General features: G+C 32.1%; 1 protein-coding gene across 1 annotated transcript in view; it reads right to left on the bottom strand.

Annotated features, from left to right (window-relative positions):
• LOC106468467 (sodium bicarbonate transporter-like protein 11) overlaps positions 1–12,942 on the bottom strand; it is a 103,594-nt gene extending 90,652 nt beyond the window's left edge. The window contains exon 1 of the mRNA XM_022396800.1: positions 12,877–12,942. Within this exon, the coding sequence (XP_022252508.1) occupies positions 12,877–12,916 (40 nt within the window). The 5' untranslated portion in view covers positions 12,917–12,942. The remainder of the gene's footprint in view (positions 1–12,876) is intronic.
• Positions 12,943–17,069: the final 4,127 nt, after the last annotated feature.

The following is a 17,069-nucleotide window of genomic DNA, read 5'->3' as shown; positions in this document are numbered from 1 at the left end:
AAGCTACTGTGTCTGAGAAACACATTTTTCTAATGTTTTCAAAAGCAGCACAGTATCAGATCTATAAGCTACTGTGTCTGAGAAACACATTTTTCTAATGTTTTCAAAAGCAGCACAGTATCAGATCTATCAACTACTGTGTCTGAGAAACAAATCCCTCCACTGTTGTCAAAAGCAGCAGAGTATCAGATCTATAAGCTACTGTGTCTGAGAAACAATTTTTTCAATGTTTTCAAAAGCAGCATAGTATCAGATCTATCAACTACTGTGTCTGAGAAACAAATCCATCCAGTGTTGTCAAAAGCAGCAGAGTATCAGATCTACCAACTACTGTGTCTGAGAAACAAATCCCTCCACTGTTGTCAAAAGCAGCACAGTATCAGATCTATAAACTACTGTGTCTGAGAAACAAATCCCTCCACTGTTGTCAAAAGCAGCAGAGTATCAGATCTACCAACTACTGTGTCTGAGACACAAATCCCTCTGACTTTGTCAACAGCAGCACAGTATCAGTATCTACACGCGACTATATCAAACAAATAAAACTTTTTTTTTGAAATACCTCTCTATGTTTTCTATTAGCAGCCCAGTAAAACATTTACAAAATACTCTGTCCAACACAATACCTCTTTCAACAAACTTTCTACACTAACCTTATACATGTTCCAATAACAAAATTATGTGATACACAGATGCATTACCTAAGTAGTTACAGTCATTTTCCAGTGATATAATAACGAGGTAAAATACATTTTAAAGTAACATGCTCATACAATAAAGAACTGACATTAACTACATGAACTAACGAATCTCAAATTATCATGCTCATTTGTTACAGAATTGATATTCCTATATGGTTAGAAACATTATAAAGTAAGAAGTTCGTGTGATATCGAACTGGTATAACTATACGGTTAGAAACATTTTAAAGTATGTTCATGTTATAGATAAATGATATAACTACATAGTCAGAAACATTTTAAAGTAACGTGTTAATGTGATACAGGACCGATATAACTATATGATTAGAAACATTTTAAAGTATGTTCATGTTATAGATAAATGATATAACTACATAATCAGAAACATTTTAAAGTAACGTGTTAATGTGATACAGGACCGATATAACTATATGATTAGAAACATTTTAAAGTATGTTCATTTTATACATAAATGATATAACTACATAGTCAGAAACATTTTAAAGTAACGTGTTAATGTGATACAGGACCGATATAACTATATGATTAGAAATATTTTATACCTGTCTTTATACCTATCTCTTTCTCTTTACAATTTTGTTCTTATCCCTATCTCTCTCTTTACACTTCTGTTTTTACCTATCTCTTTCTCTTTACACTTTTGTTTTTATACCTATCTAGCGCTCTTCACAATTTTGTTTTTACCTATCTCTTTCTCTTTACACTTTTGTTTTTATACTTATCTCTCTCTCTTTAAACTTTTGCTTTTATACCTATCTCTTTCTCTTTACACTTTTGTGTTTACACTTATCTTTCTCTTTACTCTTTTGGTTTTATACCTATCTCTATCTCTTTACCTTTTGTGTTTACACTTATCTTTCTCTTTACTCTTTTGGTTTTATACCTATCTCTATCTCTTTACTCTTTTGTGTTTACACTTATCTTTCTCTCTTTACACTTGTTTTTGACCTATCTCTTTCTCTTTACACTTTTGTTTTTATACCTATCTCTCTCTCTCTATTCATCAATTGTCTGTGAAGTTGTTTATTCTCCCATCTGCCCAGTTTTTCTGAGTAGGAGAAGCAACTGTTTGACTACATTACAATTCTTTTGAAACACAAAGTAACAGGCAGTTTCGTGATTCCGGCGTCTCTACAAGTAGAACATAATATTTTCATGAGGGATTTCTTTTTTAAGGGCTGGGATGACGTTAGAGAAACAACTGTTAAGACAAAATTATAAAACTCGCTACTTGAAACCTTACAGTCATACATTTTGTCAAACGGAAAATAAACTGATTAACAACAGAAAACTAAACATAACTTTAAATAATAATAACACTGTGTTGGAAATTTGCAACCGTTCTGTGCTGATATGTCCATTGGAGGCCAGTGTTTTAACTCAGTGTTTGAGTAATAGCTCCATTACCCAAACATGACAGTGAAAGATGACTTAATACTGATCCAGCAGTTGATTTCGTGCGTTAGTTTAAACGAAAATGTCATAACAAAAGTCGAGTAGAATCACTTTTCATTCAAACCTTTTAGTGTAAATGAATAAATATATATATATATAAGAGAGAGAACAAAAAAAAACATTGAGCATAATTTCATTTACAAACACTGAGAAACGGCGTGTCATCACCATTATATCATATAAGTTGATGATGCTTTTACTATCTAGTTTTTGAGATTACATTAAGTTTACATCGACAATCTGGTTTTGGTGAAAAGAGAGACAGTATTCTGGTATAAATGAGTTAAAGTTAAATCCGTATCCTTTGTATTGTTAGTAGTATATGATATCACATTAACATACAAGCTCATTGTTGGGATCGTCTTCAGTAAGTACTCTTACAATCTGAATCTTTGTGCTAGTTTACAGCATGTTAGATAATACACGAATGTTTAAGTTTAGTGCGAGTGTTATGATTTAGATAACTGTTGTCAAATCATACGTTGTGTAGGTCAATTGTTGTGAATCGGCGATTGTTGTGTTACTCCGTCATGTTACTAGAACCTTCTAAGTTTTTCTCGTTGTTATAATTGAGTATTATTGCATTACAATATCTCGTAGTGTGTAGAACGTTTGAGGCTTCTGTCAGGGTATACATTTAGTTATGTATAAAGACACAGTTAGGTAGAACTAGACTGCGTGATTGTGAGTTTAGCCATAAAGAGCGCATGGTGGCGATTTTTAAAGTGAAATTATCACAGGTTGTATTGTAATAACAGAGTAGAGAAGAAATAATTTGTCTTGTAAGTTGTGTTCTAAAGTGGCTGAACTAGCCTGTGTGGACTTTGACGAAAAAAGACAATTATTTAAAGCTCTGGATACAACTTTAATAACCAGCAGTGTAACGAACATACGTGTATACGTTTGATTTGTCTTAATGTATTATTTTAAAACAATTGGACTGTGTGCTGTTTGTTTATTGTTGAAATTTATGGCCAAAAAGTCACAGACTCCTACTGTAAAGAATCCTGCCCATCCATCCATAAATCCTGACAGAGGACATATTGTTAAAATCTGAATCTCTTTACTAGTTTACAGTACATATTCTTAAAATCTGAATCTTTGTGCTAGTTTACAGTACATATTCTTAATAATTGAATCTTTATGCTAGTTTACAGTACATATTCTTAATAACTGAATCTTTATGCTATTTTACAGTACATATTTATAAAATCTAAATCGTTGAACGATAAGGGAAGTTATCTTTAGATAAAAAACTGTATTCAGATAATTATATAAATGTGTGTGTGTGTGTGAGAGAGAGAGAGAGGAAGAGATAAAGCGTTAGTGTTTGAAAGAGACAGAGAGAAGAGACTGTATTTGTGTTTGCTTGAGGGAATAGAGTAGACAGGGAGCGTATGTGTGTCATGCGGACGTCTACATTTATTTAATCTCACAGAAACCTTTACAATACTTAAAAGTACCTGAAAATTAACTAATGGAAAGGTAAATACTAACTAACAGAAATTATTACAATACCTGAAACAAACTTCAACAATAACTAACAGAAGTTTGTACAATACCTAAAGGAACCTGAACAACAATTAACAGAAACTTTTACAATACGTAAAACACACCAGTACAATAACGAACAGAAACCTGTACAATGCCTAAACGGAACCAGGTCAATAACTCATGGAAACTGTACAATTCTAAAAGGAACCTGACAGTAACTAACAGAAACCTGTACAATAACAAAAATGAACCTGACAGTAACTAATAAAAACCTGTACAATAACTAAAAGGAACCTGACAATAACTAACAGAAACCTGTACAATGCCTAAACAGAACCAGGACAATAACTCATGGAACCTGTACAATTCTAAAAGGAACCTGACAGTAACTAACAGAAACCTGGATAATATCTAAAAGGAACCTAACAATAACTAACAGAAACCTGTACAATAACTAAAAGGAACCTGACAATAACTAAGAGAAACCTGTACAATAACTAAACGGAACCAGGTCAATAACTCATGGAAACTGTACAATTCTAAAAGGAACCTGACAGTAACTAACAGAAACCTGTACAATAACTAAAAGAACTCACAACTATAATATTTTAAGGTCTGGTTAAGAAGAAGCTTACATTCTGTATAGTTTAACTGGCCAGGTAAATTAAATTTGCTGACATTTCCGAAATATACTGATTTTGTCTTCTTCGGTGATGTCCTAATGAAATTTCAAGTGTTCATCTATTTTATTAGGCACAGTAATATCTACGAATGAAGAAATTCGAGAAAAATGAAGACGATGTGTGATTAGGAAGATTGTCCTAGTTGTACAATTTTCAGTTTCCTTGATTGTTTTTAATTTGATATAAACTTGATTATAAGAAAGCTTTCTTCTCAGTTAATTAGCACCTCTGTCATTCAATCATTTTGTATTCATTCTGGTTTCTAGTATAAAAATTCAACTCAGCCAAGTGAATTAACAGTCTTCTTCACAATCTCACTAATGAAGTATTTTCTGCGTTTCCAATCTAATTGAAAACTGTCCTGTAAGATTGAAAAGAAGTTCCAGAGCTTTCTGTCAGGTTGAGGGGCAGTCCGTAGCTTTCTGTCAGGTTGAGGGGCAGTCCATGCTTTTCACTTTCTTTTTTGTACATCTTAATAAGAAACACTCAAGACAAATAAAAGTATTTTGCTGTACAAAGACATATAAATGGACTGACAGACAGGTAGATAGAGTGATTGATATAGAGACAAAATATTGTTACACAGAACGTGTGAGTGGGTGCCAATATTTGATTATGTTTTGAACATAATGATACAGTTCCATTTATCCACAGCATATGCTATTACATGGATTAAACTAAAACTGTTCTAACGAAAGTAATTAATTAGACAATCGATCGAAATTAGTAACACAATCATGTGATGAAAGCTTGCAAAGGCGATCAGAGATACTGAAGTTTTGAAACCTACCCATATGTTCGTAAACAATGTTTGTGGTGATATTAGTTTTAGAAATATCTTTGTATTCATGATTTAAGTTATAACGTTGGAAGCATTAAAACATATTGAAGTAAGTTCCTGAACTGTGTTTATCGGTAATGTCTCATTAGATAACTTTACAATAAAATTGTCAAAAATATACAATAAACACGTATATATATATATATACTTTCCGGTTATTTTACTTAGATTCATATAGGAAAATAGAATACATTTTCTCGACCACATATTAATTGAGCAATTTATTAAATTTTACAAAAAATCTTTCCATCATTTTCTTTATAGATTGACACCAAAATTTCTGTCATTGAAATGTTAAAATAACGGTGTTTTTGTTATTGATTTTGAAACCTTAAAACCTACGGCACAAGTGATATCCTGATTTTTTAATATCCTATAGACTTCTTTCTGTATTCCTGTTGATTTCCTAATAGAACACAGATGCATTTCTTCTATTTTTGGTAACACTTAATCTGAGAGATTGGCCTTAGATTGTGCCCTATAACTAATTCTGCTAATCGTATTTGACTTGTAGTCAGAGAAGTTTATTATTCATTGAAAAAACATGGCTGATAAAAAATAGTTAAACTACTTCTAAAGTTAGTGATTACTTTGCAGCAAACCTCATTTCAAGTTTTGTTTCTTTAAATTCGCTAAAGGAAAGTTCTGAACGACAAACTGAATGTAACTTTTTTTTTACCAATCGAAATTCAAGCGAGAACATTTATTTTATTTTTTATTCTTCAGTGAACGAACGACGACTCATTAGGGCTTATCTTAATAATCACTAACAATTTTGCGTCAATGACATGTATAGGTACTTAGTACAAAAAAAAAACTGTATTATATTAAAGTTACTTTATTTACAAAACTTCATGCACGATTTAAGATACTTCTGTATACCCGAGTTGGGGCTTCTTGTCCCTCTCATTTTTTTTTTTTTCTGGTCACTTGATTTTTGGAGCATAGAAAGGAAAACAGCTTTACAGGTTAGGAATTGATGTTATCGTTCTTGAATTACATAATGAGGTATACAAATGATCCTTGAATTACATATTGAGGTATACAAATGATCCTTGAGTTACATATTGAGGTGTACAAATGATCCTTGAATTACATATTGAGGTGTACAAATGATCTTCTGATGCAAAGGGCGTTTATTAAATCATAGAACAATTCATATTTATTTATGTATAATATTTTCTTTAAAGAACACATTTTAAAATCACACTGTCTATCAACAGTTAATCGCTATTATAAGAGTATGTAAGGTTACAGAACCTATGTACGAAAAACAAATTCATTATGTTTACATCCTACGTAGCCACTAGAAGGTTTTTTTTTTACCTTTGTTACTACCATCTAATCAACAGGTACCAACAATAATGCGATTTTCTAGACATTTTTTATGATTATGATCTTTTTCTACTGAAAAGAAGTGTAGATGAGTTATTTTAGTCGTTAGACTGATAATCCTGAACAAGAAGTTATGAAATTGTTCGAAGTTGTTCTTAAAACTAGCGTAGTTGGTATTAAATAGTCTTAGTGCGTTATTGGTAGCGATTTCTTTCATAAAATAATTTTCGTTGAAACTGAAGAACCTGTTTTGGTTGTCCGACTTTTCATTAGCTGAATTTTTTTTAATTAATTTTTTTTTGTGCATCTAACTCCTGTTTAAGACAAATATTTTGCCAGTGATTGGGATGTGTTTTTTTTTAATTTTTCTGATGCCTTACGTCGAATACCTGTTCTACCAAGATTCGTTACGAACACAAGACAGACTGTAACTCGATACTTTCTTCCAATTTCTTCAACGTGGAGTAATTAACCGGAACACTAGGCCTCAGAAAATATCGCTTTTATTTTCGGGTGATTCTAGATCTGTCTTACATGAATCAAAATATTGCAAAGAATCCTTCCGAATTTAAGGTAAACCATCCGTAAAAAAACAAGTTGTAACCAAATATCAAGGCACGGAATTCAACAATTGGTGAATTTGATTGATCAAGAACCATCCAATAAAAATTACTGGGATTCAACAAAAAATATTTATATAATAGAGCGCACTTTTACGGACGCGCTACTTTACCATGAGTCATACATCAACGCACAAGAACTAATATGAAGGTATAAACACCAACTTTTAGTATTCGGAACACAGAATATAACTTAGATATAAAACATTATTACCAGTAAAAAGTGAAATACTAGCTCTCTTTAATTTCTAGCATTTGGCTTAAAAGTAACACAAATTATGGGAAACTTAATACATGAAGCTTATTTAATACCACGAGATTGTAAAGATTGCTTAGATAACTCAATAATACAAGTAAATAGTGTGTAATATCATGAGCAAGGTTTTCTGAGTTTCCTGGTGTATATCGAACACAACCAAAGGTCAACTTTTCATTCTTGTCTCAAACATACTGATGTACTAAATATTACAACGTAAATCCTACTTAAAATTTTTTAACCTTTTATAAAATTCACAAAGTCGTGTCACCTAAATGGAACATTATAATTTTTATCTCTGAGGCAAAGAATTTTTATTATACTAGTAGAGGTTAGCGAACTTTTAATAATGAGTTGATATATATATAATATATCCGTAAGCACAAAATCTAAGCGCTGTCGTTTCGATAACGTCTGTTTTATATTTATTACAAACTAATCTGATGCACTTCCGTTGTACGTTTTGCTTTGAAAAAATCGATTGTCGCTATAAATAATTTACATTACCCGAGTCTATGACTTCGTTAGGGCTAGAGAAACCGCTCAACGTTATTAGAAATAAGTTTCTCTTCATCTTCCGTAAGCAGCTGGATAAGAAATTAAACAACATGCCTACAATGTTGTCGCCAGTATTTTAATTTGTGTTGTACAAAATACGTAAAGAGCCAATGGCAATGTCGTTAACTTCCACCTTATCAAAAATGTTGGTAACAAATGACAGTTCTTAAGATGGGATATTGTTTGTCTGGCGACACATATCTTATTATATAAAATATACTGATAACAAATGGGAGTCCTTAGGATGGGATATTGTTTGTCTGGCAACACATATCTCATTATATAAAATATACTGATAACAAGTGGGAGTCCTTAGGATGGGATATTGTTTGTCTGGCGACACATATCTCATTATATAAAATATACTGATAACAAGTGGGAGTCCTTAGGATGGGATATTGTTTGTCTGGCGACACATATCTCATTATATAAAATATACTGATAACAAGTGGGAGTCCTTAGGATGGGATATTGTTTGTCTGGCGATACATATCTTATTATATAAAATATTAGCTGGAGTACCCGTCCCCCAGACGGAAGTTATGTAAATTCATGATTAATGAAAGGTTATCTTAGGACATGAAATGTTACTGTCCTTATATGTAATTGTAAAAAACGACAATAAAAACTTCAGAATACAAAATGTGAAACCACAAGTTTGCGTGTATCTCCACATGGACCCAACAAACCTTCATGCTAAATTAGGCGAAGGTCCATCAACAGGGGCAAAGTAATGGTAAAAACGCCCATAAAAATCGCAAAATACAAAACGCAAAACTGAAAATCTGTATGTTTCTCCCCATAGACCCACTGAACCTCCATACCCAATTTGATGAGAATCCATCCAAACCCTGAGAAGTAGTTACATGGACAGACAACAGACAGCATACTATTATGTTAATATATATATATATATACTGGTAACAAGTGGCAGTCCTTGAGAAAATATACTGGTAACAAGAGGCGGTCCTTGAGATATATTGTTTTGTCTGACTACACATATTTTATTACATAAAATATACTGGTAACAAGAGGCGGTCCTTGAGATAAGATATTGTTTGTCTAGCAAAACACATCATATCATACACGTGTCAATCAGGAATGTATTTTTATAAAACAAAAATAACACAGTTAATACTGATTTCTAATTTAAATATTGCTTTCCTAGTTAATGACAATCATGTAATATTTTTATTTACCTATCGATCAGACACAATCATTATAAACTTGTATACAGGACATATCAGTTATTATCTGACGCAAAGTACACGGAAAACATAGGAGCTCCCAGGGTGACGTAAGGGATTCAGGTCCGAATACTAACCCCATTTGTAATTTCCCGTCAGGCCCTAAGAGTACACGCTAAATTTGACGACAATCGGTCTAGAGGTTCGCTGTTATAAGCGGACACACATACACTTGTGTTGAATAATGGTTTGGACTGGCATATTTTGTACTTTCAACAGACCGCTTACCATGTGCATATTAGAAATATGTTATGTTTACACATATATTGAGACATATCGAGAGAACTAAAAACCAGAAAAACAAGACAAGAAACCGAAATTATCTAAAAGAAGAAAGGGCTTGATGAAACAAAATTTGAGCAGAAAAATAAATGAAGAAATAAAAAAAATATATAAGTAGAACGGAAGGAAAGGGAGAAAATAAGAACGGATGTGCTTTAATGGGAATAGATTAACAAAAATAAAAGAGAACATTGAAAGACAAAGAACGAGAAGGTGACTAGGTTGAAAGAAATAAAGAAAAGGAAACGTTGGTAAGAACTGTGAAAGATATGGGAAATGAAATGAGCCAATATAATATTTTTTGACAATCAGTGACAAATACAATGTAAAAAAAACCTGATAAAGTAATCTGTATCACTAGCAATTAATGAGAAACTAATAAATAAGTTATTAAAAATATATGTTGTTACTATTACATTAGATAATAAATAAGGTATTATAAGTATATGTTGTCACTATTACATAGGATAATAAATTAGGTATTATAAATATATATCGTTACTATTACATTAGATAACAAATAAGGTATTATAAGTATATGTTGTTACTATTACAGAAGCTCATAAATAAGGTATTATAAATATATATCGTTACTATTACATTAGATAACAAATAAGGTATTATGAATGACATAACTGTTAACTGAGCAATGACACCAGGCATCGATATTTGTATTTAAAATATATCTGAAAACAGTTTTTTTTCATTACATTGATATTATTTGGACAAAATTATAATATCTTTCTAAATTCAAAATATCAGTTATAGTTGTATTTTTTGGTACTTGAACGGTTTGAATCTTCTGTACGAATTTATTACTGATGTGGAAATCATCGTAAGATGCGTGTTAACTCACGCTTAAAAATACTAAGTTATATTTAATATTTTTTACAATATTTCTTATTATGCTTTAACTGTTTACGATGGAAATTGGTCTAAATTATGCTTTTATTTATTTATTTATTTATTTATTTATTATTATTGATATTATTTCCGACGTTTTATTCCAGTCCTACTAAGGGAAATCTACTTTAAATATTTTACCTTATCACAAAGTTTAATAACACCAACTTAGGTATGGTATAACTTACCATAAATCTGATTATTATTCAATTTACAAAGTAACACCCAATTCTTTGTTTTCCAGTTATTTCAGTATCTTTAGCTTAAAATAAGAATGTTTCTTACGTATTGTACCTTACAAATTTACTAATGTTTAATGTTGAGTTCATACTAAGTGGACCCTGTGGGTGTGCATCTGGGTATTGTTAAGCGCGTGCGCATCTTTTTGTGAGGTGAGCAAGCGAAAAAACACACAGAATAGAAGTGGTTTCTTATATAACAACTTCTAATATATAGAAAAGCCAGTGCGTTTTGGTAACAATGCGTTCCAACAATGGCTTTTATGTCATATTGCTTAACAACAAATGTATAACCTAATATTATTGTAAGTCCATCTACTGAAAGTATAAAATGAAATGTATAGACTACAAAATTGAAAAAAATATTTCTTAATTTAGAGTCTCCATTGATTAAACTCAGAAACGATTTAAGTTTACAATTAGATTGATATTTTTACTTGGATGATAACGTTTATTCACTTGGCTCTAGGCTAGGTTATCTCACACTATGTTTTTACTTTAGACTTTTTAAGTTCTTTAAATCATCTCAACATTTACTACACTTACAAGGTTTCACGGCAACTCCCTTCACGGTTCCTTTGCATCCCTGTCACTAAAGTCATAATGGGCAGGCATTAAACGAGCTATTCTATCTGGATAAATGTATTTTAGCTTTTATGACTCCTCTTATTTCGAGCAATTAAGAAAAATCAAGCGTGAGGTGACGCGACACACACTGGCTTGTATATAGGTTAGATAACGTGACGAATAATGGTATCTATAATTATATATAATAATTTTATTATTACCGTACCTTTACGACTTTTTTATGTTTCTGGGAAATAAAAATATGTTTAAAATATTCTTGACTGTTCTTCTCTGCTAAAATAGGCTCAGAATACATATACTGACATAGTCATCTAGAATATATCAACCTAATAACCCCAGCAAAGCCGGGTATTCCAATTAGTATATATATAAACCAATAATGTATATTTTCTATGAAAATTTGTACACTCATGTCTCGATGTTCACACTTAGCAAACCTGAATAATAAGTTTACAGTGCCAGCAGAATAGAATTGTTGTACGTGAAATTTTCGTTACATTAACTTTGAATTCGTCACATCCTCACTGAAAAGTCTGTAATAAATTCCAAACGTCCCGTGTTAGTCGGCTTGCTTCTGGTATAACTGCGGTACTTAATGTTACATAGAATGCAAGCGTTTATTAATATCCGAATGTCATATGTATTCCCAGAAAAATACTGAAGTCATAACAGCAAAAACTAAACAAGCTTCAGCCTAGTGTTGTTCTTTCTTTGTCCTTTGTGAATGACGACCTCAGCAGGTAGGTAAGAAGAAAGATAAGGTCCACAGTTAAACATAGCTTGTAAAGTGCGTCTTTAATCCATCCGAACATTGTTTGATTGTTTGCTTCTGCTTAAGGGCAAAGCTACATAATGGTCTATCTGTGTTGTGCTCACCGCAGTAACGTAACACAGTAAGTGGTCAGATTTGCCGCTGAGCCACTGGGGGAGGGGGGAGAGCTTCACCCCAACGGCATTGCTTCCGGAAGAAAGATCAATTAAAACGTTTTGTTTACACAAAGTCCTCATAATAATGCTGTTTGCTTGTCTGGTTTAGAATAGATCCACACATTGGGATAGCTGCGCTCTATCTACCGCGGAGAATTGAGCCCAGTATTTTAGTGTTGTAAGTTGGTAAACTTACCACTGGGTCCCAGAGGATCTCACAGTCTAGTACAGCTTGTTCCTTCCTAATATAAGGTGCAGACAGTTCTCTGAACTATGTAGAAAAAGTTGGAGAGAGGTTTACAACCGCAGATTAAAAACCGCCCCTCAATAATAAGTCACCTAACCTATTTCTTATTAGGTGTTTTGAATTATGATTTTCAAGAACAATTTTTCCCAATTTTTGCATTCACCCGTTTGTTTTTTAAATATGACAATAGAGATGAATAGGCTTGATAAAAAATCTTATTACAAAAGTGCTAGGTTTTTCCAGAAAGTCTTTGAACATATATTTCTCACGTTTTATGTTAAATTCAAGACTGGGGATCACCAACAATATTTACTTTTTTTTTCCTTCACATTTTCAGTTCTGTGAGTTTTGTACATTATTTCAAGTTTGAAACTACATGATTTTTTGTTGTTCTAAACACAACAATTTGGACTTCTATGTTTACCAATATTCATGAAAAGAAGTCACCCGGATGTAACCGGAAATAGGTACAAACTTACTAGAGTCGTGAGTAAAGAGACCATCCTTGGCTTCCGTCATGCAGAAAGTTGTTTCCTTTGTATCCAGGACCTGTTAATGATAGTAAACATTGTTCAGTCATGATCGAGGACCTATTAATAATTATAAACTTTTATGACTTGATATTCAGGACTTGTTAAAACTATACACACTAGTTACTCGATATTCAATTTTTTTTAAATACTATACTCACTAGTTACTCGATATTCAGGACTTGTTAAAACCATACACACTAGTTACTCGATATTCAGGACTTTTTAAATACCATACACACTAGTTACTCGATATTCAGAACTTGTTAAAACCATAAACATTAATTACTCGATATTCAGGATTTGTTAACAACAATACACATTAGTTACTCGATATTCAGGATTTGTTAACAACAATACACATTAGTTACTCGATATTCAGGACTTGTTAACAACAATACACATTAGTTACTCGATATTCAGGACTTGTTAACAACAATACACATTAGTTACTCGATATTCGGGACTTGTTAACAACAATACACATTAGTTACTCGATATTTAAGAAATGTTATTAATCGTTAGTTTAGTCGTCATCCAGAATTATCATTATAATGACTAAATATCTTCACTGATGTATACGGAATTGTGGATGTTTTTTTATTATTATTATATCTGTTACTAAGTGTTTTGGCCTCTTAGCTCTCCAAGCCTTATATTATTAGCATACATCCCTTGTCAACAATAACAGCCCATATTTGGTATACACCCTTGTCAATAATAACAATCCATATATGGTATACACTTCCTGCCAACAGTCGCAATACATAATTGGTAGACACTTCATGTCAATAGTCACAATCCACACTTGATATTCACACCCTGTGAACAGTCACAATAAATACTTAGTTTATATCCCTTATCAACAGTCACAATCCATACTTGGTATACACCCCTGTCAACAGTCACAACCAATACTTGATAGTCACACCCTGTGAACAGTCACAATAAATACTTGATAGTCACTCGTGTCAACAGTCATAATCTATACTTGGTATAGACTTCCTGTCAATAGTCATAATCCATACCTCGTATACACTTCCTGTCAACAGTCACAATCCAAACCTGGTATTCACTTATTGTCAACAGTCACAATCCATACTTGGCATACAGTCCCTGTCAATAATTACAATTCATACTTAGTATAGACCCATGTCAACAGTCACAATCCATACCTGGTGTACACTTATTGTCCACAGTCGCAATCCATACTTGGCATACAGTCCCTGTAACCGTCACAACCAATACTTGATAGTCACTCCCTGTCAATAGTCACAATTCATACTTGGCATACAGTCCTTGTCAATAATTACAATTCATACTTAGAATACACCCTTGTGAATAATATCAATCCATACTTAGAATACATTGTCACTAATCACAAGTTTGTAAAGTTACATATTTTGATAAAAAACAGTAACTTTAGTTAATTGCTATGCAGGATCTTGACAATCCCAAGACTTTAAACGTTCAGAGAACTTATCATATTTCTCAAATTAGGTATACACAATTTTATTTAAATCTTTATCGTATCTTAAATAAGTTTCGAGAGCTGTCAATGAATTGCTGGTCACATTATTAGTAAATATGAAATTCAAAGAGAAAGTTGTTCTATGAACTAAAACTACTCAAACAGCCAAGCATATTTTCATATTGCTTGTTAGATATATACTTACTGGCCACTTTGATCTTCACACACACACACACACACGTCAATAGAACGTTCCATTTATTTGCATATGCAAAAATGTGAGTCATGTGATGTGGCAAGTTATTGTTTGAGCTCTAAGAATGCATGGATGTATTCATATTATGGTTAAGCTACGAAACATTGGATGATAGGAGTAATCTCTACGACTTTCAAAGCAGCATGATATTGTGTCTAGTAGGAAAGTCATTATCAAAGATCGTTTTTCGACCGGTTGTTCAAATATATTTTTTATCAAAGTCTATAACTGTGGCAACCAAAATGAAATACGTTTGCCACTCTAAATATAGAAAAAGTTTGGCTGCCAATTTCTGGTGACTAACCTAGAGAAAAGATTATTAGACAGGCTTGTAAAATGGGTCCGGCGTCAGAATGTGTTCTAATTGATCAATTCCTTTGCTAGTGATCAAAATTCAATTATCTGTAACCGAATCATAGGAAGGGCATTATAAAACTATCATATGGAAGGTTTAGGTTGGTTGAAAAATCGGTTTACTCAGATGTAAACAGGAAAGAAAGGCTTCAGTTGTATTTAGAGCATACACAAACACTGTAGACAATAAATAACTAACAAAGTGTGGCGTAATTTGGATATCCTATTGATGAAGAAAAATTGTAAAGAAACCAAATGAATTGCTTGATCCTGTCTGTGTTGTTTCATAAAAGAACAGAGCTAGAGGTGGTGTAATGGTGTGGTAAACTTTCTCCTAGCAACTCTGCTTTCTATAAAAGAGTGAATAACATCTAGAGCTGATGATCATGATCACTTCACAATGCTACAATTCCGCCCCCGATAAACAGGGGATGTTTTTAGACGATACTTCAACAATCCCTTATGCTCATTTTGTCGGAAATAGATTTGAAGAGCTTTATTTAACCTGCACAATCACTGTAGCTCCATTTGAATGAACATATTTGAGATGAACCTTACATTTGCGACTGAAGTCCTATGTAGTCACCTATGGACCAATTGCTTACTTGCTTAAGAATACTTTATAAAAATACATTTGGTTTAGTATTTATTTAGATATTATTTCTTTATTAACAAACAGTTTCCTAAAAAGTGTGTAGACGGTGAAAGATATGACGTAGGCTGGATCACGCAAATCTTCTCGTACTTCTTGCTATAGACTTTCAATCCACACGTAGGCTTTCGACTGACAGATTACAATGTAATGCCATCTTGAGACACGCGTAAAATAACATTGTTCTTAAACGCTAAGGGCGGAAAAGATATTTAAAGAAGTGATAATATTCATTATCTATGTTTCATTAATTTTTAGTGCAAATATTAATGGGATTGCAAAGCAACTTAAGTGAGAATTTTCTAGTTTTACTGCTTTACATCAAGATACACTCTATCCATAATAAAAGAATAATAATGTACACACTTAATTAAAAAAAAGACCTACAAAATGGCCTGTTCATTAGGAAATAACAGAAAACAAATAAGGCAAAACTAAACTCCAAACATCTATTATTTATGGCACTTTTTTGCAAATGTACAATGTGTGTCATGTTGTTTCACAAGGATTTTAACTCCGTTTAAAGTCTCTGTCTTTATTGAATTCAATAAAATTAAAAGAAAATAATTAACAAAGACTAAGGAGATTTTTTATCCCAGTCTCTTGCAGTCTATAAATTACCTTACGAGGATTAACAACCAACTTGAAGCAAACCATTAGGGATGCTAACAGTGCTACGAACTTGTTTATTTTCTTTTACCAACACAATGTTTTCCATTAATTTGTTTTAATATGGTTATATATATATAAACCAAACGAAAATGTCTAGTAATAAATTCAAACTAAAGCCGTTACTCATAACAAATTTGAATTATGCAAACTTATCATAATTTAATTAATAACTAATTACATATGTAAAACAAACAAAAAATTAAACCATACCATCACTAACTATAAAAGGCTTATTCCCTTGGCCATTCTGTCAAGAACGCTTTCACGCTCCTTTCTTGGTAGTGTTCAACAATACACATTGTCGCTTCGCAACAAAACTATCATCCGATTGTTCTTAGGACAACTATGGTGTGTACGTTGAATGCTCAATATTCATGTTGATTCGTTAGAAAGTTTTGTTTTCTATTCTTTATTTTTTGTTGTTGATAACTTAGGGGATATAACAGCAAAATAGTTTAATTCAGAAGTTTTATGACATTTATTTGTAGCCAAAAACAAAATAAAATTTACCAAATAGTGTTTCAACTAAGCCTTAGGTTACGTTTATGTATTAAATTAGACTACAAATTGGCCTACTATTACTAACGTTATACAGTCAGTGTTTGAAAGGTTTTAAGTGGTGAATAAATGTTAATTACTAAATATTCATTTGGTGTTTTAATATATACACCTGGAAAAAAGTTAAGCACCCCCAAATATTTTTCAGGATTGCTTATTGAAAATAAGGTTTAATTTTC

This window comes from Limulus polyphemus, unplaced genomic scaffold (assembly GCF_000517525.1).
Source record: "Limulus polyphemus unplaced genomic scaffold, Limulus_polyphemus-2.1.2 Scaffold3017, whole genome shotgun sequence".
Taxonomy (NCBI): domain Eukaryota; kingdom Metazoa; phylum Arthropoda; class Merostomata; order Xiphosura; family Limulidae; genus Limulus; species Limulus polyphemus.
The sequence above is the reverse complement of the archived record's forward strand: the minus strand, read 5'-3'. Positions and strand labels throughout refer to the sequence as shown.